This window comes from Tinamus guttatus, unplaced genomic scaffold, assembly GCF_059628265.1.
Source record: "Tinamus guttatus ecotype Peru unplaced genomic scaffold, ASM5962826v1 Tinamus_guttatus_pri_ptg000897l, whole genome shotgun sequence".
In the NCBI taxonomy this organism is placed as follows: Eukaryota; Metazoa; Chordata; class Aves; order Tinamiformes; family Tinamidae; genus Tinamus; species Tinamus guttatus.
This window is the reverse complement of record NW_028289431.1, coordinates 13,360-39,221: the sequence shown is the minus strand read 5'-3', so window position 1 is coordinate 39,221 and position 25,862 is coordinate 13,360. Positions and strand designations below refer to the sequence as shown.

General features: G+C 65.7%; 2 protein-coding genes across 2 annotated transcripts in view; both read left to right on the top strand.

Moving 5' to 3' along the window:
• Positions 1–9,658, top strand: part of LOC148591260 (eukaryotic translation initiation factor 3 subunit C-like) — a 33,033-nt gene extending 23,375 nt beyond the window's left edge. Inside the window, exons 15-20 of the mRNA XM_088537917.1 lie at positions 1,204–1,567; positions 3,628–3,787; positions 4,636–4,701; positions 5,237–5,324; positions 7,396–7,558; positions 9,564–9,658. Of these exons, the coding sequence (XP_088394043.1) occupies positions 1,204–1,567; positions 3,628–3,787; positions 4,636–4,701; positions 5,237–5,324; positions 7,396–7,558; positions 9,564–9,652 (930 nt within the window). The 3' untranslated portion in view covers positions 9,653–9,658. The remainder of the gene's footprint in view (positions 1–1,203; positions 1,568–3,627; positions 3,788–4,635; positions 4,702–5,236; positions 5,325–7,395; positions 7,559–9,563) is intronic.
• A 762-nt stretch (positions 9,659–10,420) lies between these two features.
• LOC148591259 (hydroxyproline dehydrogenase-like) lies at positions 10,421–24,504 on the top strand. The gene is made up of 10 exons (XM_088537916.1): positions 10,421–10,693; positions 12,131–12,312; positions 12,499–12,631; positions 12,706–12,783; positions 13,859–13,939; positions 15,752–15,898; positions 17,669–17,892; positions 18,754–18,864; positions 22,790–22,875; positions 24,335–24,504. Exons 1-10 carry the CDS (start codon positions 10,421–10,423, stop codon positions 24,502–24,504), a joined length of 1,485 nt encoding a protein of 494 aa, XP_088394042.1.
• The last annotated feature ends 1,358 nt before the right edge of the window (positions 24,505–25,862 follow it).

Here is a 25,862-nt window from a genome sequence, read left to right as displayed (position 1 = left end):
CCAGTCGAGCGGGAGGGCCAAGGAGCTGCTGGGGCAGGGGCTGCTGCTGCGGAGCCTCCAGGGGCCCCGACCGCCCCCGTGTCCCCATTGTCCCCAGTGTCCCCAACGTCCCCAACGCTCCCAACGCTCCTAATGGCCTCGATGGCCTCAATGACCCCAACGGCCCCGATGGCCCCGACGGCCTCAACGTCCCCAACTCCCCCAATGGCTCCAATGGCCCCAACGCTCTCAATGCTCCCAACGCCCTCAATGGCCCCAGCACCCTCAATGACCCCAACGCCCTCAATGGCCCCAGTGGCCCCAACACCCTGAACGCCCCCAATGGCCCCAACACCTTCAACGACCCCAACGCCCTCAATGGCCCCAATGGCCCCAACGCTCTCAATGGTCCCAATGGTCCCAGTGGTCCCAACACCCCCAATGCCCCCAATGCTCTCAACGGCCCCAATGGCCCCAACACCCCCAATGGCCCCAACGCTCTCAACAGCCCCAATGGCCCCAACGGCCCCAATGCCCCCAACGCCCTCAATGGCCCCAATGGCCCCAATGGCCCCAACGCCCCCAACACCCTCAACGGCCCCAACGCCCCCAATGACCCCAACGCCCCCAACATCCCCGTTGTCCCAACGTCTCCGCAGATCCTGTACAACCGCACCATGGTGCAGCTGGGCATCTGCGCGTTCCGCGCGGGGATGATCAAGGACGCGCACAACGCGCTCCTGGACATCCAGTCGAGCGGGAGGGCCAAGGAGCTGCTGGGGCAGGGGCTGCTGCCGCGGAGCCTCCAGGGGCCCCGACCGCCCCCGTGGCCCCAGTGTCCCCAGTGTCTCCAATGTCCCCAGTGTCCCCAACGTCCCCAACGCTCCTAATGGCCCCAACGGCCCCAATGGCCCCGACGGCCTCAACGTCCCCAACTCCCCCAATGGCTCCAATGGCCCCAACGCCCTCAATAGCCCCAATGGCCCCAACTCCCCCAATGGCCCCAACACCCCCAACGGCCTCAATGACCCCAACGCCCTCAATGACCTCAACGGCCCCAATGGCCCCAATAGCCCCAATGACCCCAACGCCCTCAATGGCCTCAACGGCCCCAATGGCCCCAATGACCCCAATGGCCCCAACACCCTCAACAGCCCCAATGGCCCCAATGGCCCCAACACCCTCAACGTCCCCAACGTCCCCGTTGTCCTCGTGTCCCCGCAGATCCTGTACAACCGCACCATGGTGCAGCTGGGCATCTGCGCGTTCCGCGCGGGGATGATCAAGGACGCGCACAACGCGCTCCTGGACATCCAGTCGAGCGGGAGGGCCAAGGAGCTGCTGGGGCAGGGGCTGCTGCTGCGGAGCCTCCAGGAGCGCAACGCGGAGCAGGAGAAGGTGGAGCGGCGGCGCCAGGTGCCCTTCCACATGCACGTGAACCTGGAGCTGCTCGAGTGCGTCTACCTGGTGGCCGCCATGCTGCTGGAGATCCCCTACATGGCGGCGCACGAGTGGGACGCGCGGCGCCGCATGATCAGCAAGCAGTTCCACCACCAGCTGCGCGTGGGGGAGAGGCAGCCGCTGCTGGGTGAGGGGGGACACGGGGACACGGGGACGTGGGGACGTGGGGATGGGATGTGGGGGACGTGGGGGACATGGGGGACATGGGGACATGGGGATGGAGACGTGGGGATGGGACATGGGGGACATGGGGGACATGGGGACATGGGGACACGGGGATGGAGACGTGGGGATGGGACATGGGGATGTGGAGATGGGACATGAGGATGGGGATGGGACATGGGGGACATGGGGACGTGGGGATGGAGACGTGGGGATGGGACATGGGGACATGGGGATGGGATGTGCGGACATGGGGATGGGACATGGGGACAGGGACAGGGATGGGGATGGGGATGGGATGTGGGGGACATGGGGACATGGGGATGGAGACGGGATGGGACATGGGGATGGGGACGGGGACGTGGAGATGGGAGGACATGGGGATGGGATGTGGGGACATGGGGACATGGGGATGGAGACGTGAGGATGGGACATGGGGGACATGGAGACAGGGACATGGGGATGGGACATGGGGACGTGGGGGGACATGGGGGACATGGGGACGTGGGGATGGGGATGGGATGTGGGGATGGGGGATGGGGATGGGGATGGGATGTGGGGGACGTGGGGGACATGGGGGACATGGGGATGGAGACGGGGACATGGGGATGGGACATGGGGACGTGGGGATGGGATGTGGGGATGGGACATGGGGGACATGGGGACATGGGGATGGAGACGGGATGGGACATGGGGATGGGGATGGGGACGTGGAGATGGGACGTGGGGATGGGACGTGGGGACAGGGACAGAGATGGGGATGGGACATGGGGGACGGGGGGGACATGAGGACATGGGGATGGGACATGGGGACAGGGACGGGGGGATGGGACGTGGGGACAGGGACAGGGATGGGGATGGGGATGGGATGTGGGGGACGGGAGGGACATGGGGACATGGGGATGGAGACGGGATGGGACATGGGGATGGGGACGGGGACGTGGGGATGGGGGGACATGGGGACATAGGGATGGGATGTGGGGATGGGACATGGGGACATGGGGATGGGATGTGCGGACATGGGGATGGGACATGGGGATGGGACGTGGGGACAGGGACAGGGATGGGGATGGGACATGGGGGACGGGGGGGACATGGGGACATGGGGATGGGACATGGGGACAGGGACGGGGGGATGGGACGTGGGGGATGTGGGGGACATGGGGACATGGGGATGGAGACGTGGGGATGGGACATGGGGACGTGGGGATGGGATGTGGGGACATGGGGATGGAGACGTGAGGATGGGACATGGGGATGGGGACGGGGGCACATGGGGACGGGGGGACGTGGGAATGAGGATGGGATGGGACATGGGGGACATGGGGGGATGGGACATGGGGACAGGGACGGGGGAACATGGGGATGTGGAGATGGGACATGGGGACAGGACATGGGGCCAGGACATGGGGACAGGGGGACAGGGACATGGGGATAGGACATGGTGATGTGACATGGGGACAGGGATGGGGTGGTGGGACATGGGGATGGGGATGGGATGGGGACAGGGATGGGACATGGGGACAGGACATGGGGACAGGGGGACAGGGACATGGGGATGGGGACATGGGGATGTGGAGATGGGACATGGGGGACATGGGGGGACGTGGGGACAGGGGGACGTGGGGATGGGACATGGGGACAGGACGGGGGTGAGGATGGGATGGAATCGGGATCGGGATGGGACGTGGGGATGGGATGGTGGGACATGGGGACAGGGATGGGGACGGGGATGGGACATGGGGACAGCGGGACGGGGACATGGGGATGGGACATGGGGATGGGGACGGGGTGGGGACAGGGATGGGACATGGGGACGGGGACAGGGACATGGGGTTGGGGTGTTGGGGTGGTCGGTGGTGACGATGCCACCTCCATGGGGGCCTCCTTGTCCCCATGGTCCCCGCACTGCTGTGTCCCCTCCGTGGTGTCCCCTTCGCGGTGTCCCCTCCGCGATGTCCCCCTGGTGACGTCGCGGTGTCTCCCCGGTGACGGTGACGTCGCGGTGTCCCCGTGTCCCCCCAGGGCCCCCCGAGTCCATGCGGGAGCACGTGGTGGCCGCGTCCAAGGCCATGAAGACGGGCGACTGGCGCTCGTGCCACCGCTTCGTGGTCAACGACAAGATGAACGGGAAGGTCTGGGACCTCTTCCCCGAGGCCGACAAGGTCCGCGCCATGCTGGTCAGGTGAGGGGCGGGGCCTCCCCGGGGGCGGGGCCTCCCCGGGGGGCGGGGCCTCACCAGGTAAGGGGGCTGTTGGGGGGCGGGGTCTGGGAAGGGGGCGGGGCCTGGGATGGGGCGGGGTTTGACCAATGGGATGGGGTTTGGCCAAGGGGGTAGGTCGTGGTTGAGGGGGCGGGGCCTCGCCAAGGGGGCGGGGCCTCGCCAAGGGGGCGGGGACTCACCAGGTAAGGGGTCTGTTGGGGGGCGGGGTCTGGAAAGGGGGCGGGGTTTGACCAAGGGGTGGGGTCTGGGGAGGGGGCAGGGTTTGATCCAAGGGGGTAGGTCATGATCGAGGGGGCGGGGCCTCGCCGAGGGGGCGGGGCCTCGCCGAGGGGGCGGGGCCTCGCCGAGGGGGCGGGGCCTGGGATGGGGCGGGGTTTGACCAATGGGATGGGGTTTGGCCAAGGGGGTAGGTCATGGTCGAGGGGCTGGACTGGGAAAGGGGGTGGGGTTTGACTAAGGGGGCGGTCCCTAGTGAAGGAGGTGGGGCATGGAAAGGGGGCGGGGTTTGAGCCAAGGGGGTGGGGTTTGGCCAAGGTCATGGTCAAGGGGGCGTGGCCTGAAAAGGAGGGCAAGGGGGCGGGGTTCGGCCAAGGGGGTGGGGTTTGGCGGGGGGCAGGTCATGGTTGAGGGGGCGGGGCCTGGAAAGGGGGCGGGGCCTGAGTTCAAGGGGGCGGGGCTTTGTCTCGGGGGCGGGGCCTGGGTGGCAGCTGGGACTTTGAGGGCTGGATCGGGGGTGGAGCCTGGCCTTGGTGGGCGGGGCCTGGCTGTGGGGGTGGGGGCGGGGCCTGAGGCGCTGTCCCCGCCCACAGGAAGATCCAGGAGGAGTCGCTCCGCACCTACCTGTTCACCTACAGCAGCGTCTACGACTCCATCAGGTGGGCGGGGCCGGGGGAGGAGCTACCGGGGCGGTGGGCGGGGCTATGGGGCGGGGCTAGAGGTGCCCATGGGTGGGGCCAGGGGCGGCACTAGATGGGGCTGGGGCAGTGGGAGGAGCCACAGGGCGGTGGGAGGAGCTACCGGGCGGTGGGAGGAGCTAGAGGGGCAGTGGGCGGGGCCAGGGCATCAGCAGGCGGGTGCAGGGGCGGTGGGTGGCATTAAGGGGGCAGTGGGCGGGGCCAGGGGCGGTGCTAGAAGAGGCAGTGGGTGGAGCTGCTGGGGCGGGGCCAGGGGAGGTGGGAGGGGCCAGGGCAGAAGTGGGCGGGGTCAGGGGCCATGCCAGAAGGGGCAGTGGGAGGAGCTACAGGGGCAGTGGGCAGGGCCAGGGCAGCAGGGGGCGGGGCCAGGGGCGGCAGGGGGAGGGGCCAGGGGCAGCAGGAGGTTCTAGGGCAGCAGGGGCCAGGGCCAGGGCAGCAGGGGGCGGTCCCAGGGGCGGTGGGCGGGGCTGGGGCGCTGACCCCGCCCCCTCCCCAGCATGCAGGTGCTGGCCGACATGTTCCAGCTGGACCTGCCCACGGTGCACAGCATCATCAGCAAGATGATCATCAACGAGGAGCTCATGGTGGGACGGGGGGACGGGGGGGACGGGGGGACGTTGGGGACACGGGGGGACACGGGGGGACAGGGGGGGACACGGGGGACACGGGATGTGGGGGACATGGGGGACACGAGAGGACATTGGGGACATGGAGGGACACGGGGGACATGGACATGGGGGACACGGGGGGACACGGGGGACACGGGGGAGGTTGGGGACACGGGGGGACGTTGGGGACACGGGGGGACACGGGGGACACGAGGGAGATGGGGGACACGGGGGACATGGGGGGACATGGGGGGACACGGGGGACACGGGATGTGGGGGACATGGGGGACACGAGAGGACGTTGGGGACATGGGGGGACACGGGGGACATGGACACGGGGGACATGGGGACACGGGGGACACGAGAGGACGTTGGGGACATGGGGGGACACGGGGGACACGAGAGGACGTTGGGGACATGGGGGGACACGGGGGGACAGGGGGACACGGGGGGACGTTGGGGACACGGGGGACACGAGAGGACGTTGGGGACATGGGGGGACACGGGGGGACAGGGGGACACGAGAGGACGTTGGGGACATGGGGGGACACGGGGGGACATGGGGGACATGGGACGTTGGGGACACGGGGGACATGGACACGGGGGACATGGGGGGACATGGGGGACACGGGGGGACAGGGGGGACACAGGGGACATGAGAAGACGTTGGGGACACGGGGGACACGGGGGACATGGGGACACAGGGGACATGGGGGGACACGGGGGACATGGACACGGGGGACATGGGGACACGGGGGACATGAGAGGACGTTGGGGACACGGGGGACACGGGATGTGGGGGACATGGGGGGACACGAGAGGACGTTGGGGACATGGGGGGACACGGGGGGACAGGGGGACATGGGGGACACGGGGGGACATGGGACTCAGGGGACACAGGGACATGGGGGATGTAGGGGACACGGAGGGACATGGACATGGGGGACATGGGGGACACAGGGAACATGGGGTGACACTGGAGGACATTGGGGATACCAGGGTGACACTAAGGGACAGGGGGTGACACGGAGTGCCGTTGGGGGACACTGGGGACACCAGGATGACACTGGGGACACCAAGGGGGCACAGGGTGACACTGGGGACACCAGGATGACACTGGGGTGACACCAGGGTGACACTGTGGGTCGTTGGTGACCCCGTGGTGACATTGGTGACCCCATGGTGTCACCGCAGGCGTCCCTGGACCAGCCCACGGCCACCGTCATGATGGGGAGGTGGGGGGGATGCAGGGGTGCAGGGACACCAGGGTGACACTCAGGGACACCAGGGTGACACCGTGGGTCCTTGGGGACACTGTGGTGACCCCGCGGTGTCCCTGTCCCCGCAGGCGTCCCTGGACCAGCCCACGGCCACCGTCATGATGGGGACGTGGGGGGGATGCAGGGACACTCAGGGACACTCAGGGCCACCATGGTGACATTGGGGACACCAGGGTGACATTGGTGACCCCGTGGTGACATTCCCGTCCCCAGGCGTCCCTGGACCAGCCCACGGCCACCGTCATGATGGGGACATGGGGGGGATGCAGGGATGCTGGGGGACACTCAGTGACACTAAGGGCCACTCAGTGACACCAGGATGACACTCAGGGACACCAGGGTGACACTGGTGGGATGCAGGGTGACACTGGGGGTCCTTGGGGACACCATGGTGACCCCGCGGTGTCCTTGTCCCCGCAGGCGTCCCTGGACCAGCCCACGGCCACCGTCATGATGGGGACGTGGGGGGGATGCAGGGATGCTGGGGGACACTCAGGGACACTGACACCAGGATGACACTCAGGGACACCAGGGTGACACCGTGGGTCGTTGGTGACCCCGTGGTGACATTGGTGACATTCCCGTCCCCAGGCGTCCCTGGACCAGCCCACGGCCACCGTCATGATGGGGACATGGGGGGGGATGCAGGGATGCTCAGGGACACTCAGGGACACTCAGGGACACTCAGGGACACCAGGATGACACGGGGTGATGTTGGGGGGTCCTTGGTGACCCTGTGGTGACATTGGTGACATTCCTGTCCCCAGGCGTCCCTGGACCAGCCCACGGCCACCGTCATGATGCACCGCACGGAGCCGACGCCGCAGCAGAACCTGGCGCTGCAGCTGGCCGAGAAGCTGGGGGGGCTGGTGGAGAACAACGAGCGGGTGCTGGACCACAAGCAGGGCTCCTACGGGGGGTACTTCCGAGGTGGGTGTCCCTTAATGTCACCTACGGTGTCACCTGGTGTCACTCGTGTCACCTCCCGTGTGTCCTGTGTCCCGTGGTGTCCCCCGTGTCACCCAGCGGGTGCTGGACCACAAGCAGGGCTCCTACGGGGGGTACTTCCGAGGTGGGTGTCACCTACAGCGTCACCCGTGTCACCTCCCGTGTGTCCTGTGTCCCCTTGTGTGCCCCATGTCCCCTCCTGCATCCCCTGTGTCACCCAGCGGGTGCTGGACCACAAGCAGGGCTCCTACGGGGGGTACTTCCGAGGTGGGTGTCCCTTAATGTCACCTGTGTCACCTGGTGTCACTCGTGTCACCTCCTGTGTCCCCTTGTGTCCCCCCATGTCACCCAGCGGGTGCTGGACCACAAGCAGGGCTCCTACGGGGGGTACTTCCGCGGTGGGTGGCACCCCATGTCACCCGCGTCACCTCCCGTGTCACCTGTGTCCCCTGGTGTGCCCCATGTCCCCTCCTTTGTGTCCTGTGTGTCCTGTGTCCCCTGGTGTCCCCTGTGTCACCCAGCGGGTGCTGGACCACAAGCAGGGCTCCTACGGGGGGCACTTCCGAGGTGGGTGTCACCTAATGTCCCCTTGTGTCACCTACGGTGTCCCCTGTGTCCCCTTGTGTGCCCTGTGTCCCCTCCTTTGTGTCCTGTGTGTCCTGTGTCCCCTCTTGCATCCCCCGTGTCACCCAGTGGGTGCTGGACCACAAGCAGGGCTCCTACGGGGGGTACTTCCGAGGTGGGTGTCCCTTAATGTCACCTGTGTCACCCGTGTCACCTCCTGTGTCCCCTTGTGTGCCCCATGTCCCCTCCTTTGTGTCCTGTGTCCCCTGTGTCCCCTGGTGTCCCCCATGTCACCCAGCGGGTGCTGGACCACAAGCAGGGCTCCTACGGGGGGTACTTCCGAGGTGGGTGTCACCCCATGTCACCTACGGTGTCACCTGTGTCACCCGTGTCACCTCCCGTGTCCCCTGTGTCCCCTCCTGCATCCCCCGTGTCACCTCCTGTGTCCCCTGGTGTCCCCCGTGTCACCCAGTGGGTGCTGGACCACAAGCAGGGCTCCTATGGGGGGCACTTCCGCGGTGAGTGTCACCTACAGTGTCACCTGTGTCACCTACGGTGTCACCTGGGTCCCCTTGTGTCACCTCCTGTGTCACCCGTGTGCCCCGTGTCCCCTTGTGTCCCCTCCTGCCCCCCCCATGGCTCCCGCTGTCCCCATGTCTCACCGTGTCCCCCATGTCCCCTGTCCCCACCATGGCTCACATTGTCCCCATGTCCCTCCTGGCTCACACTGTCCTCCTGTCCCCCTTGTGTCCGTGTCCCCCCCTCTCACACTGTCCCCTGTCCCCATGTCCCCTTATGGCTCATGCTCTGTGTCCCCCCCGTGTCCCCCATGTGTCACACTGTCCCCCTGTCCCCTTGTCCCCAGACCAGAAGGACGGCTACCGGAAGGGTGACGGGGGCTACCTGCTGTCCCCGATGTCCCCCCATGTCCCCCAATGTCCCCAATGTCTCACATTGCCCCCTTGTCCCCCCATGTGTCACGTTGTCCCCAATGTCCCCCCGTGTCCCCCATGTCCCCCGTGTCCCCATTGTCCCCCATGTCTCACACTGTCCCCTCTTGTCCCCAGACCAGAAGGACGGCTACCGCAAGGGCGACGGGGGCTACCTGCTGTCCCCCATGTCCCCAATGTCCCCATGTCCCCCATGTCTCCTGTGTCCTCCCGTGTCCCCCCATGTCCCCCACTGTCCCCTATATCTCACGTTGTCCCCTCTTGTCCCCAGACCAGAAGGACGGCTACCGCAAGGGCGACGGGGGCTACCTGCTGTCCCCAATGTCCCCATGTCCCCAATGTCCCCCGTGTCTCACATTGTCCCCCATGTCTCACACTGTCCCCATGTCTCACGTTGTCCCCAATGTCCCCCATGTCCCCCCATTGTCCCCCATGTCCCCTATATCTCACACTGTCCCCTCTTTTCCCCCCAGACCAGAAGGACGGCTACCGGAAGGGCGACGGGGGCTACCTGCGCCGCGGCGGCTACCGGCAGCAGGAGCGGGGGGGCGGGGCCTACTGAGCAGCCCAATAAAAACCGCAGCAGCAGCAGCGCAGGGGGCGGGGTCTGTGTGCAGGGGGCGGGGCTCTGTGCGCCGGGGGAGGAGCCACGGGGAGGGGGGAGGAGCCACGGGGCGGGGCTCTGTGTGCGCCGGGGGCGGAGCTACGGGGAGGGGCCATGGGGCGGGGCTCCGTGCGCCGGCAAGGAGGAGCTACGGGGAGGGGGGAGGAGCCACGGGGAGGGGCTCTGTGTGCGCCGGGGGCGGGGCCAAGGGGCGGGGGGAGGTGCTATGGGGCAGGGGGAGGGGCTACGGGGAGGGGGGCGGAGCTGTGGGGCGGGGGAGGAGCTATGGGGCAGCGGGGCTATTGGGTCAGCACTGCGGGGCAGGGGGAGGAGCTGCGGGTCAATGGGAGGAGCTGGGGGGCAATGGGAGGAGCTATGGGGCAGGGGGAGGGGCTGCGGGACAGGGGGAGGGGCCATGAGGGGGAGCGGAAGGGCAGGGGGAGGAGCTAGGGGCAGGGGGTGGAGCTACGGGTCAAGGGCGCCCCAGGTCAGTGCTGCAGGGTGGGGGGCGGAACCGCGGGGCAGTGGGAGGAGCCACGGCGCAGGGGGAGGGGCTACGAGGTGGGCGCTGCGGGGCAGGGGGCGGAGCCGCGTCGGGGGGGCGGCGCCTCGCGGGGGGGCGGGGCGCCCCTCCCCGCGCTCCCATTGGCCGCCCCGGCAGGGGGCGGGGCCGCTCGCGGGCTGCTGCCCCACGGCGCCCTTCGCCCCCAGCCCCACGGCGGCGCCATGTTGGCCCGGTGGCTGCGGGGGCTGCGGGGGGCGCCGGTGTCACCATCAGTGTCACCGTCACCGTCGGTGTCACCGTCCCCGGGGGTGTCACCCGGGGTGTCACCCGGGGTGTCACCATCACCCGGGGTGTCACCGTCCCCGGGGGTCCCCCCGGGGGTCCCCCCGTCCCCCGCGCTGGCCCTGCGCGGCCGCCCCGTCCCCGAGCTGCTCCGGGCCCTGCTCGTCCTGCGGCTCTGCGCCTGCCGCCCCCTCGTGCGCCACGCCGACGCGGTGAGACCCATGGCGGGACCCATAGGGACCCATTGGGACCCAGAGGGAGAGGGACCCATAGGGAGAGGGACCCATAGGGACCCATAGGGACCCATAGAGACCCATAGGGAGAGGGACCCATAGGGACCCATAGGGAGACCCATAGGGAGACCCACGGCGGGACCCATAGGGAGACCCATAGGGACCCATAGGGACCCAGAGGGAGACCCATAGGGACCCATAGGGACCCAGAGAGGGACCCATAGGGAGAGGGACCCACGGGGACCCCATGCGGAGACCCAGGGAGAGACCCACGGCGGGACCCGTAGGGAGACCCATAGGGAGACCCGCGGGGACCCAAAGAGGGACCCATAGGGAGAGGGACCCACGGGGACCCCATGCGGAGACCCTGAGAGGGACCCATAGGGAGACCCAGGGAGAGACCCATAGGAAGGACCCATAGAGGGACCCACAGGGACCCCTGGGGAGATGCATAGGGATCCATAGACCCGTGGGGACCCACAGTGACCCATAGAGAGACCCGCAGGGACCCACAGAGGGACCCATAGAGAGACCCATGGGACCCATAGGGAGACCCATAGAGCCCCATGGAGAGACCCACAGGGACCCGTGGGAACCCATAGAGAGACCCATAGGGAGATAGAGAGACCTGCTGTGCCCCCCCCAGTGTCCCCCATCCCCCCCATGCCCCCAATGTCCCCCTGTCCCATCCCCGCATCCCCCCAATGTCCCCCCATGTCCGCAATGTCCCTCATGTCCCCTCCGTGTCCCCATGTCCCCGATGTCCCCCCCATGTCCCAATGTCCCCCCAATGTCCCCCATATGTCTCCGAAGTCCCCCCGATGTCCCCCCATGTCCCCAATGTCCCTCATGTCCCCACCCCTATGTCCCCATGTCCCCCCATGTCCCCAACGTCCCCCCATGTCCCCATCCCCCTCCATGTCCCTCCAATGTCCCCAATGTCCCCCCGTATCCCCAATGTCCCCCCAATGTCCCGATGTCCTCAATGTCCCCCCGATGTCCCATTGTCCCCCCAATGTCCCGATGCCCCCCAATGTCCCCAGTGTCCCCTCCATGTCCCCAATGTCCCCCCAATGTCCCGATGTCCCAATGTCCCCCCAATGTCCCCCCCAATGTCCTCCATGTCCCCATCCCCCTCCATGTCTCCATGTCCCCCCATTGTCCCCAATGTCCCCCCATGTCCCCATCCCCCTCCATGTCCCCATCCCCCTCCATCCCCCTCCATGTCCCCATTGTCCCCATGTCCCCCCAATGTCCCCCCAATGTCCCCCCATGTCCCCGATGTCCCCCCATTGTCCCCAATGTCCCCCCGATGTCCCCATTGTCCCCAATGTCCCCCCAATGTCCCGATGTCCCCAATGTCCCCATTGTCCCCAATGTCCCCCCATTGTCCCCCCATTGTCCCCCCCTATCCAGGTGCTCCGCGTGTCCCGCCGCGCGCTCGGGCGCCCCCTGTGGGCGGGGCTTCTCCGCGCCTCCTTCTACGGCCACTTCGCGGCGGGGGCGGGGCCGGCGGCCGTGGAGCGCGCGGCGCGGCGCATGCGCGAGCTGCGGCTCCGCCCCCTGCTGGCGCTGCCGCTCGAGGCCGCGCCCCCCGAGTACGTCACGGCGCGGGGGGGCGGGGGAGGACGCCGCGGGGGGGGGGGGGGCGGGCGGGTTTTGGGGCCATTCCCGCCGTTTTCGGGGGCGCGGAGGGCGGTTTTGGGGTCATTCCCGCCCTTTTCGGGGGCGCGGAGGGCGGTTTTTGGGGCCATTCCCGCCGTTTTCGGGCCGTTCCCGCGCAGGGAGGCGGAGCTGGAGCGGAACCTGGAGGCGGCGCTGCGCTGCGCCGACATGGCGGCCGCCACGGCCACGCCCCCCGCGGGCGCCGCCATGATGCAGCTCAAGGTGACGGCGCTCATGAGCGCCCGCCTCTGCGTGAGTGACGTCACGGCGCGGGGAGGGGCGGCGGGCCACGCCCACCCGCGGTGACGTCACCCCCCCCCCCCCAGGAGACGCTCTCGCGGCGCCTGGCGGAGCCGGGGGCGGGGCTGAGCCCCGAGCGCCTCGCTGACGTCATGGGGGGGCAGGTGAGGGGACCCCCTCCTGGCCCCGCCCCCCCCGAGGTGCCCCGCCCCCAACAACCGGGTTGTCCCCAATGTCCCCAGGGATGTCCCCAGTGTCCCCCCCCCCCAGCCCCAATGTCACCCTCGGGGTGTCCCCAATGTCCCCAGGGATGTCCCCAGTGTCCCCCCACCCCCCACCCCAATGTCACCCCCAGGGTGTCCCCTTGTCCCCAGTGTCCCCCCCCCACCCCAATGTCACCCTCGGGGTGTCCCCTTGTCCCCAATGTCCCCCCCCTACCCCCAATGTCACCCTCGGGGTGTCCCCTTGTCCCCAGGGATGTCTGGAATGTCCCCAGGATGTCCCCAACCCCCCTCCCCACCACGTTGTCCCCCTTTGTCCCCCTTTGTCCCCATCGCCCTCTTTTTCACCAGTGTCCCCCTCTCCACGGTGTCCCCTGCTGTCCCATTGTCCCCTCAGTGTCCCCATGGTGTCCCCTGGCCCCACGCTGTCCTCTTGTCCCCATACTGTCCCTTTGGTGCCCCCTTGGTGTCCCCTCTGTGTCCCCTTGTCCCCTCGCTGTCCCCTCGGTTTCCCCGCGTTGTCCCCATGTTGTCCCCATGCTGTCCCGTCAGTGTCCCCATGTTGTCCCCTTGTCCCCACACTGTCCCCACGCTGTCCCCATGTCCCCACACCATCCCCATGCTGTCCCCTCGTTGTCCCCTTGTCCCCACGCTGTCCCCTCAGTTTCCCCGCATTGTCCCCATGTTGTCCCCACGTTGTTCCCCCCATGTTGTCCCCACGCTGTCCCCTCGTTGTCCCCACGCTGTCCCCTTGTCCCCATGTTGTCCCCTCATTGTCCCCACATTGTCCCCTTGTCCCCACGTTGTCCCCACGTTGTCCCCACGCTGTCCCCTCATTGTCCCCTTGTCCCCTCATTGTCCCCTCATTGTCCCCATGTTGTCCCCACGCTGTCCCCTCGTTGTCCCCTTGTCCCCTCATTGTCCCCTCGTTGTCCCCTCATTGTCCCCTCGTTGTCCCCTCATTGACCCCTCATTGACCCCTCGTTGTCCCCTCGCTGTCCCCTCATTGTCCCCTCAGCCGCCCTCCTTCTCCTGCCTGAGCCCGGCCGAGAACGCGGAGCTGGGGGGGGCCCTGCGGCGCCTGGACGCGGTGGCCCAGGTGGGGACAGGGGACGTCCCCGGGGGGGGGGGGTGTCCCCAAGGAGGGGTGTCCCCAAGGGGCTCCCCATGTCCCCCCGTGGTGGCCCAGGTGGGGACAGGGGACGTCCCCAAGGGGGGGGGGGTGTCCCCAAGGAGGGGTGTCCCCAAGGGGGGGGGGGTGTCCCCGTGTCCCCCCATGGTGGCCCAGGTGGGGTCAGGGGACACGGAGATGTCCCCAAGGGGGTGTGTCCCCATGTCCCCCCGTGGTGGCAGGAGGCAGCGTGTGCCCCTGGTGGCACAGGGAGGTGACACAGGTGTCCCCATGGTGTCCCTTGTCCCCATGGTGTCCCCATGGTGTCCCGGGGAGGTGACACGGGTGTCCCTTGTCCCCATGGTGTCCCCATGGTGTCCCCACACTGTCCCTTGTCCCCAGCGCGTGTCCCGTGTCCCCATTTGGCTCCTCCTGGACGCGGAGCAGCAGATCCTCAACCCTGCTGTCCCCATGTCCCCAAGGTGTCCCGGGGAGGTGACACCTGTGTCCCCATGTCCCCATGGTGTCCCCATGGTGTCCCCACGATGTCCCCTTGTCCCCAGCGCGTGTCCCGTGTCCCCGTGCGGCTCCTCCTGGATGCGGAGCAGCAGATCCTCAACCCTGCTGTCCCCATGGTGTCCCCATGTCCCTGTGGTGTCCCCATGTCCCCATGGTGTCCCCACGATGTCCCCATGTCCCCCCTTGTCCCCAGCACGTGTCCCTTGTCCCCGTGCGGCTCCTCCTGGACGCGGAGCAGCAGATCCTCAACCCTGCTGTCCCCATGGTGTCCCCATGGTGTCCCCATGTCCCCGTGGTGTCCCCTTGTCCCCGTGGTGTCCCCGTGGTGTCCCCATGTCCCCGTGGTGTCCCCATGTCCCCCCTTGTCCCCAGCGCGTGTCCCGTGTCCCCATTCGGCTCCTCCTGGACGCGGAGCAGCAGATCCTCAACCCTGCTGTCCCCATGGTGTCCCCATGGTGTCCCCATGGTGCCCCCATGGTGTCCCCATGTCCCCCCTTGTCCCCAGCGCGCGTCCCGTGTCCCCGTGCGGCTCCTCCTGGACGCGGAGCAGCAGATCCTCAACCCTGCTGTCCCCATGTCCCCATGGTGTCCCCACGTCCCCGTGGTGTCCCCATGTCCCCACGATGTCCCCATGTCCCCCCTTGTCCCCAGTGCGTGTCCCGTGTCCCCGTGCGGCTCCTCCTGGACGCGGAGCAGCAGATCCTCAACCCTGCTGTCCCCATGTCCCCATGGTGTCCCCACGTCCCCGTGGTGTCCCCATGTCCCCCCATGTCCCCAGCGCGTGTCCCGTGTCCCCGTGCGGCTCCTCCTGGACGCGGAGCAGCAGATCCTCAACCCTGCTGTCCCCATGGTGTCCCCATGTCCCCGTGGTGTCCCGGGGAGGTGACACGGGTGTCCCTTGTCCCCAGCGCGTGTCCCGTGTCCCCGTGCGGCTCCTCCTGGACGCGGAGCAGCAGATCCTCAACCCTGCTGTCCCCATGTCCCTGTGGTGTCCCCATGTCCCCACAATGTCCCCATGTCCCCAGAGGACGTCCCTTGTCCCCATTCGGCTCCTCCTGGACGCGGAGCAGCAGATCCTCAACCCTGGTGTCCCCATGTCCCTGTGGTGTCCCCATGGTGTCCCCACGTCCCCATGTCCCCACAATGTCCCCTTGTCCCCAGAGGACGTCCCGTGTCCCCGTGCGGCTCCTGCTGGACGCAGAGCAGCAGATCCTCAACCCTGCTGTCCCCATGGTGTCCCCACGTCCCCATGGTGTCCCCACGCTGTCCCCTTGTCCCCAGCGCGTGTCCCGTGTCCCCGTGCGGCTCCTCCTGGACGCGGAGCAGCAGATCCTCAACCCGGCCCTGGCCCTGGTCGGGGCCGCCCTGGCCGAGCGCCACAACCGGGAGCTGCCCCTGGTGTGGGGGACCTGCCAGGCCTACGTGCAGGTGGGGACATGGAGGGGACATGGGGACATGGAGGGGACACAGGGACATGGGGGGACACGGGGGACCTCCCAGGCCTATGTACAGGTGGGGACATTGGGGACATGGGGACATGGGGACATGGAGGGACACGGGGGACCTGCCAGGCCTACGTGCAGGTGGGGACATGGGGACATGGGGACATGGGGACATGGAGGGACACGGGGGACCTGCCAGGCCTACGTGCAGGTGGGGACATGGGGACATGGAGGGGACATGGGGGGGACATGGAGGGGACATGGGGGGGGACATGGGGGGACATGGGGACATGGGGGGACATGGGGGGACATGGGGACATGGGGGACCTGCCAGGCCTACGTGCAGGTGGGGACACTGGGGACATGGAGACAAGGGGACATGGGGGACCTGCCAGGCCTATGTACAGGTGGGGACATTGGGGACATGGGGACATGGAGGGGACACGGGGACATGGGGACATGGGGGGACATGGGGGACCTGCCAGGCCTATGTGCAGGTGGGGACATTGGGGACATGGAGGGGATGTGGGGACATGGGGGGGACAGGGGGACATGGGGGGACATGGGGACATGGGGGACCTGCCAGGCCTACGTGCAGGTGGGGACACTGGGGACATGGAGGGGATGTGGGGACATGGGGGGGACAGGGGGACATGGGGGGACATGGGGACATGGGGGACCTGCCAGGCCTACGTGCAGGTGGGGACATTGGGGACATGGGGACATGGGGACATGGAGGGGACATGGGGGGACACAGGGACATGGGGGACCTGCCAGGCCTATGTACAGGTGGGGACATTGGGGACATGGGGACACGGGGACATGGGGGACCTGCCAGGCCTACGTGCAGGTGGGGACACAACAGGGGACGTGGGGACATGGAGGGACATGGGGACATGGAGGGGACATGGAGGGGCATGGGGACATGGAGGGGACATGGGGGACCTGCCAGGCCTACGTGCAGGTGGGGATGGGGGGGACAGGGGACATCGGGGGACGTGGAGGGACATGGGCGGCATCAGGGGACAGCAGGTGACCCCGGGTGGCACGGGGGGGGGGGGGGTGACACCAGGTGACACCGGGTGGTGCTGGCTGTGCCACTGAGTGCTGCAAGGTGACATGGGGGGGACACCGGGTGACTCTGGGTGACCCCAGGTGACACTGGGTGGTGCAGTGGGTGACGCTGGGTGACCCTGGGTGACCCCGGGTGACTCTGGGTGACACCCGGTGGCCCCGGGTGGTGCAGGGGGTGACGCTGGGTGACCCCGGGTGACACTGGGTGACTCTGGGTGACACCGGGTGGCCCCAGGTGGCACAGCGGGTGCCGCTGGGTGACAGCGGGTGACACCAGGTGGCACAGCGGGTGATGCCGGGTGGCACAGGGGGGTGGCTCTGGGTGACTCCGGGTGACGCTGGGTGACTCCGGGTGACACCGGGTGACACCAGGTGACACAGCGGGTGACGCCGGGTGGCACAGGGGGGTGGCTCTGGGTGACTCCGGGTGACACCGGGTGACACCAGGTGGCACATCGGGTGACGCCGGGTGGCACAGGGGGGTGGCTCTGGGTGACGCCGGGTGACAAACCGGGTGACTCCGGGTGGCCCCAGGTGGTGCAGCAGGTGCCGCCGGGTGACTCCGGGTGACACCAGGTAGCACAGCGGGTGACGCCGGGTGGGACAGGGGGGTGGCTCCGGGTGACTCCGGGTGACACCAGGTGACACAGCGGGTGACGCCGGGTGCCGCCGGGTGACGCAGGGCGCCTCGGAGCGCCTGGCACAGGCGGCGGCGGCGGCGGCCGCCCGCGGGCTCTGCTTCGGCGTCAAGCTGGTGCGCGGGGCCTACCTGGAGGAGGAGCGGGAGCGGGAACAGCGGGAGCGCCGGGAACACCGGGAACACTGGGAACACCGGGAACAGGCGGAGCCGCCCGCGCGCCTGGAGCTGCCCCGGCTGCAGCCCTCGCGGGAGGACACGGACAGGAGGTGGCGCCTGGGGGGACATGGGGGACACGGAGGCCGGGGTGGCCCTGCCCGTGTCCCCATGTCCCTGTCCCCATGTCCTGTGTCCCCGTGTCCCTGAGGCCTATGTCTCATGTCCCCATGTCCCCATGTACCCGTCCCGTGTCCCATGTCCCCCTGTCCCCATGTCCCTGTGTCCCCATGTCCCCGTGGTGTCCCTATGGTGTCCCCGCGTCTCCGCAGTGTCCCCATGGTGTCCCTGTCCCCATGACCCTGTGGTGTCCCCATGGTGTCTCCATGGTGTCCCCTCGGTGTCCCCATGTCCCTGTCCCCATGTCCCCGCGGTGTCTCCGTGGTGTCCCCGCGGTGTCCCCATGTCCCCATGGTGTCCCCATGGTGTCTCTGTGGTGTCCCTGCGGTGTCCCCATGTCCCCATGGTGTCCCCATTGTCCCCCGCGGTGTCCCCACGTCCCTGTCCCTATGGCGTCCCAATTGTCCCCTGCAGTGTCCCCATGGTGTCCCCTGTCCCCAGTGGTGTCCCCACGTCCCCGTCCCCACGGTGTCCCCATGGTGTCCCCACGGTGTCCCCGCAGTGTCCCCCATTGTCCCCCGCAGTGTCCCCATGGTGTCTCCCTGTCCCCGCGGTGTCCCCATTGTCCCCAATGTCCCCATGGTGTCCCGATGTCCCCAATGTCCCCATGTCCCCATGTCCCCATGGTGTCCCCGCGGTGTCCCCACGTCCCCGTCCCCGCGGTGTCCCCATTGTCCCCGTTGTCCCCATTGTCCCCATTGTCCCCCATGGTGTCCCCACGTCCCCGCGGTGTCCCCACGTCCCCGCGGTGTCCCCATTGTCCCCGTTGTCCCCATTGTCCCCATTGTCCCCAGCTACACCCGCTGCCTGGAGCTGGCCCTGGCTCTGGCCGCGCGCGGGGGCGGCCGCGTGGAGCTCATGGTGGCCACCCACAACGAGGGCTCCGTGCGCCTGGCGGTGAGGAGGTGGGTGAAACACCCCGAAACAGACCAAAACACCCCCGAAACACCCCGAAACACCCCAAAATACCCCCAAAACACCCCAAAATACCCCCAGAACACCCCGAAACACCCCAAAATACCCCCCAAAACACCCCAAAATACCCCCAAAACACCCGGAAATACCCCCCAAATACCCCCAAACACCCACAACGAGGGCTCCGTGCGCCTGGTGGTGAGGAGGTGGGTGAAACACCCCAAAACAGACCGAAAACACCCTGAAACACCCCAAAATACCCCCAAAACACCCCAAAACACCCCAAAATACCCCCAAACACCCCAAAATACCCCAAAATACCCCCAAACACCCACAACGAGGGCTCCGTGCGCCTGGCGGTGAGGAGGTGGGTGAAACACCCCAAAACACCCCAAAACACCCCAGAACACCCCCAAAACACCCCCAAATACCCCTGAAACACCCCCAAACACTCCAAAACACCCCAAAACACCCCAAAATACCCCCAAACACCCACAACGAGGGCTCCGTGCGCCTGGCGGTGAGGAGGTGGGTGAAACACCCCAAAACAGACCAAAAACACCCTGAAACACCCCAAAATACCCCCAAAACACCCCAAAATACACCCCAAAATACCCCCCAAACACCCCAAAATACCCCCAAAATACCCCCCAAAACACCCCAAAATACCCCCAAACACCCACAACGAGGGCTCCGTGCGCCTGGCGGTGAGGAGGTGGGTGAGGCACCCCAAAACACCCCAAAACACCCTCGAAACACCCCAAAATACCCCCAAAAAAACCCAAAACACCCTCGAAACACCCCGAAACACCCCAAAATACGCCAAAATACCCCCCAAAACACCCCAAAATACCCCAGAAACACCCCAAAATACCCCAAAATACCCCCAAACACCCATAACGAGGGCTCCGTGCGCCTGGTGGTGAGGAGGTGGGTGCGGCACCCCAAAACAGACCAAAAACACCTCCAAAACACCCCAAAATACCCCCAAAACACCCCAAAATACCCCCAAACACCCCAAAATACCCCCCAAAACACCCCAAAATACCCCAAAATACCCCCAAAACACCCGGAAATACCCCCCAAATACCCCCAAACACCCACAACGAGGGCTCCGTGCGCCTGGCGGTGAGGAGGTGGGTGAGGCACCCTGAAACACCCCGAAACACCCCAAAATACTCCCAAACACCCTGAAACACCCAAAAATACCCTCAAAACAACCCCAAACACCCCCAAACACCCCAAAATACCCCGAAACACCCCCAAATACCCCCCTGAAATCTCGAAACACCCAAAACACCCCGAAACACCCCAAAATATCCCAAAACACCCCAAAATACCCCCAAATACCCCCCTGAAACCTCGAAACACCCCAAAACACCCCAAAATACCACCCAAACACCCCCAAATACCCCCCCTGAAACCTCGAAACACCCAAAACACCCCGAAACACCCCCAAATACCCCCCAAACACCCCCAGATACCCCCAACACCCCAAAATACCCCCTGAAACCTTGAAACACCCCAAAACACCCCGAAGCACCCCAGAATACGCCCAAATACCACCCAAACACCCCAAAATACCCCCAAACACCCCCAAATACCCCCCAAAATACCCTGAAACACCCCCAAATACCCCCGAAACACCCCAAAACAGCCCAAACAGCCCAAAGTACCCTGAAACAGCCCCCAAACCCCCAAAACAGCCCATTCCCCCATTCCCATTGCTCCCATTCCCACGGCTCTCGTTCCCATGGCTCCCATTCCCATCCCCATTCCCATTCCCGCTGTTCCCATTCCCGTTGTTCCCATCCCCATTCCCGTCGTTCCCATTCCCATTCCCATTCCCATCGCTCCCATTGCCCCATTCCCATTCCCGTCATTCCCGTTCCCGTCGTTCCCATCCCCATTCCCGTCGTTCCCATTCCCGTCGTTCCCATCCCCATTCCCGTCATTCCCATTCCTGTCGTTCCCATTCCCGTCATTCCCATTCCCGTCGCTCCCATCCCCATTCCCGTTGTTCCCATTCCCCCATCCCCAATCCCCCATTCCCGTTGCTCCCATCCCCATTCCCATCGCTCCCATTCCCGTCGTTCCCATTCCCATCGCTCCCATTCCCGTCGTTCCCATTCCCGTCGTTCCCATCCCCATTCCCGTCATTCCCATTCCCGTCGTCCCCATTCCCGCTGTTCCCATTCCCGTCGTTCCCATTCCCGTCGTTCCCATCCCCATTCCCGTCGCTCCCATTCCCGTCATTCCCATTCCCGTTGTCCCCATTCCCGCTGTTCCCATTCCCGTCGCTCCCATTCCCATTCCCGTCGCTCCCATTCCCGTCGCTCCCACTCCCGTCGTTCCCATTCCCCCATTCCCCCATTCCCGCTGTTCCCATTCCCGCTGTTCCCGCAGGATGGCCGAGCTGGCTCTGTCCATTCCCATCCCCATTCCCGTCATTCCCATTCCTGTTGTTCCCATTCCCGTCATTCCCATTCCCGTCATTCCCATTCCCGTCGTTCCCGCAGGATGGCCGAGCTGGCTCTGTCCATTCCCATCCCCATTCCCGTCATTCCCATTCCCATTCCCATCATTCCCATTCCCATTCCCATCATTCCCGTCGTTCCCGCAGGATGGCCGAGCTGGCTCTGTCCATTCCCGCTGTTCCCATTCCCGTCATTCCCATTCCCATCCCCATTCCCATTCCCATCATTCCCATTCCCATCATTCCCGTCGTTCCCGCAGGATGGCCGAGCTGGCTCTGTCCATCCCCATTCCCATCATCCCCATTCCCATCATTCCCATTCCCATTCCCGTCGTTCCCGCAGGATGGCCGAGCTGGCTCTGTCCATTCCCATTCCCCCATTCCCGTCATTCCCATTCCCATCATTCCCATCATTCCTGCTGTTCCCGCAGGATGGCCGAGCTGGCTCTGTCCATTCCCCCATTCCCATCCCCATTCCCATCATTCCCATCCCCATTCCCATCATTCCCATCATTCCCGCAGGATGGCCGAGCTGGCTCTGTCCATTCCCCCATTCCCATCCCCATTCCCATCATTCCCATCCCCATTCCCATCATTCCCATCATTCCCGCAGGATGGCCGAGCTGGCTCTGTCCATTCCCATTCCCATTCCCATCATTCCCATCATTCCCGTCGTTCCCGCAGGATGGCCGAGCTGGCTCTGTCCATTCCCATTCCCGTCATTCCCATTCCCATTCCCCCATTCCCGTCATTCCCATTCCCATTCCCGCTGTTCCCGCAGGATGGCCGAGCTGGCTCTGTCCATTCCCATTCCCGTCATTCCCATTCCCATCATTCCCATCATTCCCGTCGTTCCCACAGGATGGCCGAGCTGGCTCTGTCCATTCCCATCCCCATTCCCATCCCCATTCCCGTCATTCCCATTCCCATTCCCATCATTCCCGTCGTTCCCGCAGGATGGCCGAGCTGGCTCTGTCCATTCCCATCCCCATTCCCCCATTCCCATTCCCGTCATTCCCATTCCCGTCATTCCCGTCATTCCCATTCCCGTCATTCCCGTCATTCCCGCAGGATGGCCGAGCTGGCTCTGTCCATTCCCATCCCCATTCCCGTCATTCCCATTCCCGTCATTCCCATCATTCCCGTCGTTCCCGCAGGATGGCCGAGCTGGCTCTGTCCATCCCCATTCCCATTCCCGTCATTCCCATTCCCGTCATTCCCATTCCCGTCATTCCCATTCCTGTCATTCCCGCAGGATGGCCGAGCTGGCTCTGTCCATTCCCATTCCCATCATTCCCATCCCCATTCCCATCATTCCCATCATTCCCGCTGTTCCCGCAGGATGGCCGAGCTGGCTCTGTCCATCCCCATCCCCATTCCCATCCCCATTCCCATCATTCCCATTCCCGTCATTCCCATCATTCCCGTCATTCCCGCAGGATGGCCGAGCTGGCTCTGTCCCGTTCCGGTCCCGTCTGTTTCGGGCAGCTCCTGGGCATGAGCGACGCCCTCTCGTTGGCGCTCAGTGAGTCACCGCGTCACCGCGTCACCGTGTCACTGTCACCGCGTCACCGTGTCACTGTCACCGCGTCACCGTGTCCCTGTGTCACCGTGTCACCGCGTCACCGTGTCCCCGTGTCCCCCCATGTCCCCATGTCCCCGTGTCCCCTCTCGCTGGCGCTCAGTACGGCGCCACAGCCCCAGGTCCTCACAGCCCCGTCCCCATCCCCATGTCCCCGTCCCTGTGTCCCCACAGCCGTGTGTCCCTGTGTTCCCATTCCTGTCCCCATGTCCTCACAGCCCTATTCCTGTCCCCATCCCTGTCCCCATGTCCCTGTCCCTATCCCCATGTCCCCATCCCCGTATCCCCGTCCCTGTCCCCATGTCCCCGAGGTCCCATCCCCATTCCTGTCCCCGTGTCCTCACAACCCCATCCCTGTCCCCATGTCCCCATATCCCCATCCCTGTCCCCATATCCCCATCCCTGTATCCCCGTCCCTGTCCCCATGTCCCTGTGGTCCCATCCCTGTGTCCCCATGTCCCCATCCCTGTCCCTATGTCCCCATCCCTGTGCCTGCCCCTGCTCCTGTCCCCATCCCCATTCCCATTCCTGTCCCCATCCCCATGTCCCCATCCCCGTCCCCGTCCCCCCATCCCCATTCCCATCCCCATTCCCATTCCCATTCCCGCAGGCCAGGCCGGCTCCTCCGGGTCCAAGTCACCGCTCCCATCCCCATGTCCCCATCCCCATGTCCCTGTTCCCGTCCCCATTCCCATCCCCATCCCCATTCCCATCCTCCCATTCCCGTTCTCCCATTCCGATCCCCACTCCCATCCCCATTCCCATCCCCATTCCCGTTCTCCCATTCCCATCCCGTCCCCATCCCCATTCCCGTTCCTGTCCCCGTCCCCATCCCCATTCCCATTCCCATCCCCATTCCCGTTCCCATTCCCATCCCCACTCCCATCCCCATTCCTGTTCCCATTCCCATCCCCACTCCCATTCCCATCCCCATTCCTATCCCCATTCCCGTCCCCCCATTCCCATCCCCATCCCCATGTCTCCATCTCCATGTTCCCATTCCCATCCCCATCCCCATTCCCGTCCCCATTCCCATTTCCATTCCCATCCCCATCCCCATCCCCGTCTCCCCATCCCCATTCCCGTCCCCATTCCCATTCCCATCCCCATCCCCATGTCCCCATCCCCATTCCCATGTCCCCATCTCCATGTTCCCATCCCCATTCCCATCCCCATTCCCATTCCCATCCCCATTCCAATGTCCCCATTCCCATGTTCCCATCCCCGTGTCCCCATCCCCATCCCCGTGTCCCCATTCCCATCCCCATCCCCATTCCCGTCCCCATTCCCATTCCCGTCCCCATCCCCATGTCCCCATCCCCATTCCCGTGTCCCCATCTCCATGTTCCCATCCCCATCCCCATCCCCATCCCCATTCCCGTTCCCATTCCCGTTCCCGCAGGCCAGGCCGGTTTCTCCGTGTACAAGTCGGCCCCCCTGGGCCTTCCCGAGGAGGTTCTGCCCTACCTGATCCGGAGAGCCCGGGAACAGGGAGCGCTCCTGGCGGGAACGGGGCCGGAGCGGCGGCTGATCCGCGCGGAGCTGCTGCGCCGGCTGCTGCGACGGGAATAACCATGGGAATAACGACGGGAATGACAGGAATAACGGGAATAACGATGGGAATGACGGGAATAACCACGGGAATAACAATGGGAATGACGACGGGAATGACGGGAATAACGATGGGAATAACGATGGGAATGACGGGAATAACGACGGGAATCGGGAACAGGGAGCGCTCCTGGCGGGAACGGGGCCGGAGCGGCGGCTGATCCGCGCGGAGCTGCTGCGACGGCTGCTGCGACGGGAATAACCACGGGAATGACGATGGGAATGACGGGAACAGGGAGCGCTCCTGGCGGGAACGGGGCCGGAGCGGCGGCTGATCCGCGCGGAGCTGCTGCGACGGCTGCTCCGACGGGAATAACGACGGGAATAACGGGAATAACGGGAATAACCATGGGAATAACCACGGGAATAACGATGGGAATGACGGGAATGACGGGAATAACCACGGGAATGACGGGAATAACGGGAACAGGGAGCGCTCCTGGCGGGAACGGGGCCGGAGCGGCGGCTGATCCGCGCGGAGCTGCTGCGACGGCTGCTCCGACGGGAATAACCATGGGAATAACGGGAATAACGGGAACAGGGAGCGCTCCTGGCGGGAACGGGGCCGGAGCGGCGGCTGATCCGCGCGGAGCTGCTGCGACGGCTGCTCCGACGGGAATAACCATGGGAATGACGGGAATAACCACGGGAATGACGCGAATAACGACGGGAATAATGATGGGAATGACGGGAATAACGATGGGAATGACGGGAATGATGGGAACCGGGAACAGGGAGCGCTCCTGGCGGGAACGGGGCCGGAGCGGCGGCTGATCCGCGCGGAGCTGCTGCGACGGCTGCTCCGACGGGAATAACCACGGGAATGACAGGAATAACCACGGGAATGACGCGAATAACGACGGGAATAATGATGGGAATGACGGGAATAACGATGGGAATGACGGGAATGATGGGAACCGGGAACAGGGAGCGCTCCTGGCGGGAACGGGGCCGGAGCGGCGGCTGATCCGCGCGGAGCTGCTGCGACGGCTGCTCCGACGGGAATAACGACGGGAATGACGGGAATAACGACGGGAATGATGACGGGAATAACAACGGGAATGACGGGAATAACGATGGGAATAACGGGAATAACGGGAACAGGGAGCGCTCCTGGCGGGAACGGGGCCGGAGCGGCGGCTGATCCGCGCGGAGCTGCTGCGACGGCTGCTCCGACGGGAATAACCATGGGAATGACGGGAATAACGATGGGAATAGCGACGGGAATGACGACGGGAATGACGGGAATAACCATGGGAATGACGGGAATAACGATGGGAATAGCGACGGGAATGACGACGGGAATAACCATGGGAATA

What these genes read in the sequence shown, in the direction of transcription:
- LOC148591259 (XM_088537916.1), top strand. Translation starts at nt 10,421, where the DNA reads ATGTTGGCCCGGTGGCTGCGGGGGCTGCGGGGGGCGCCGGTGTCACCA. An exon ending in CCTGCCAGGCCTACGTGCAG is followed by an intron (nt 15,899 to 17,668) that starts GTGGGGACATGG and finishes CGGGTGACGCAG; the next exon opens with GGCGCCTCGGAGCGCCTGGC. An exon ending in CGGGAGGACACGGACAGGAG is followed by an intron (nt 17,893 to 18,753) that starts GTGGCGCCTGGG and finishes CATTGTCCCCAG; the next exon opens with CTACACCCGCTGCCTGGAGC.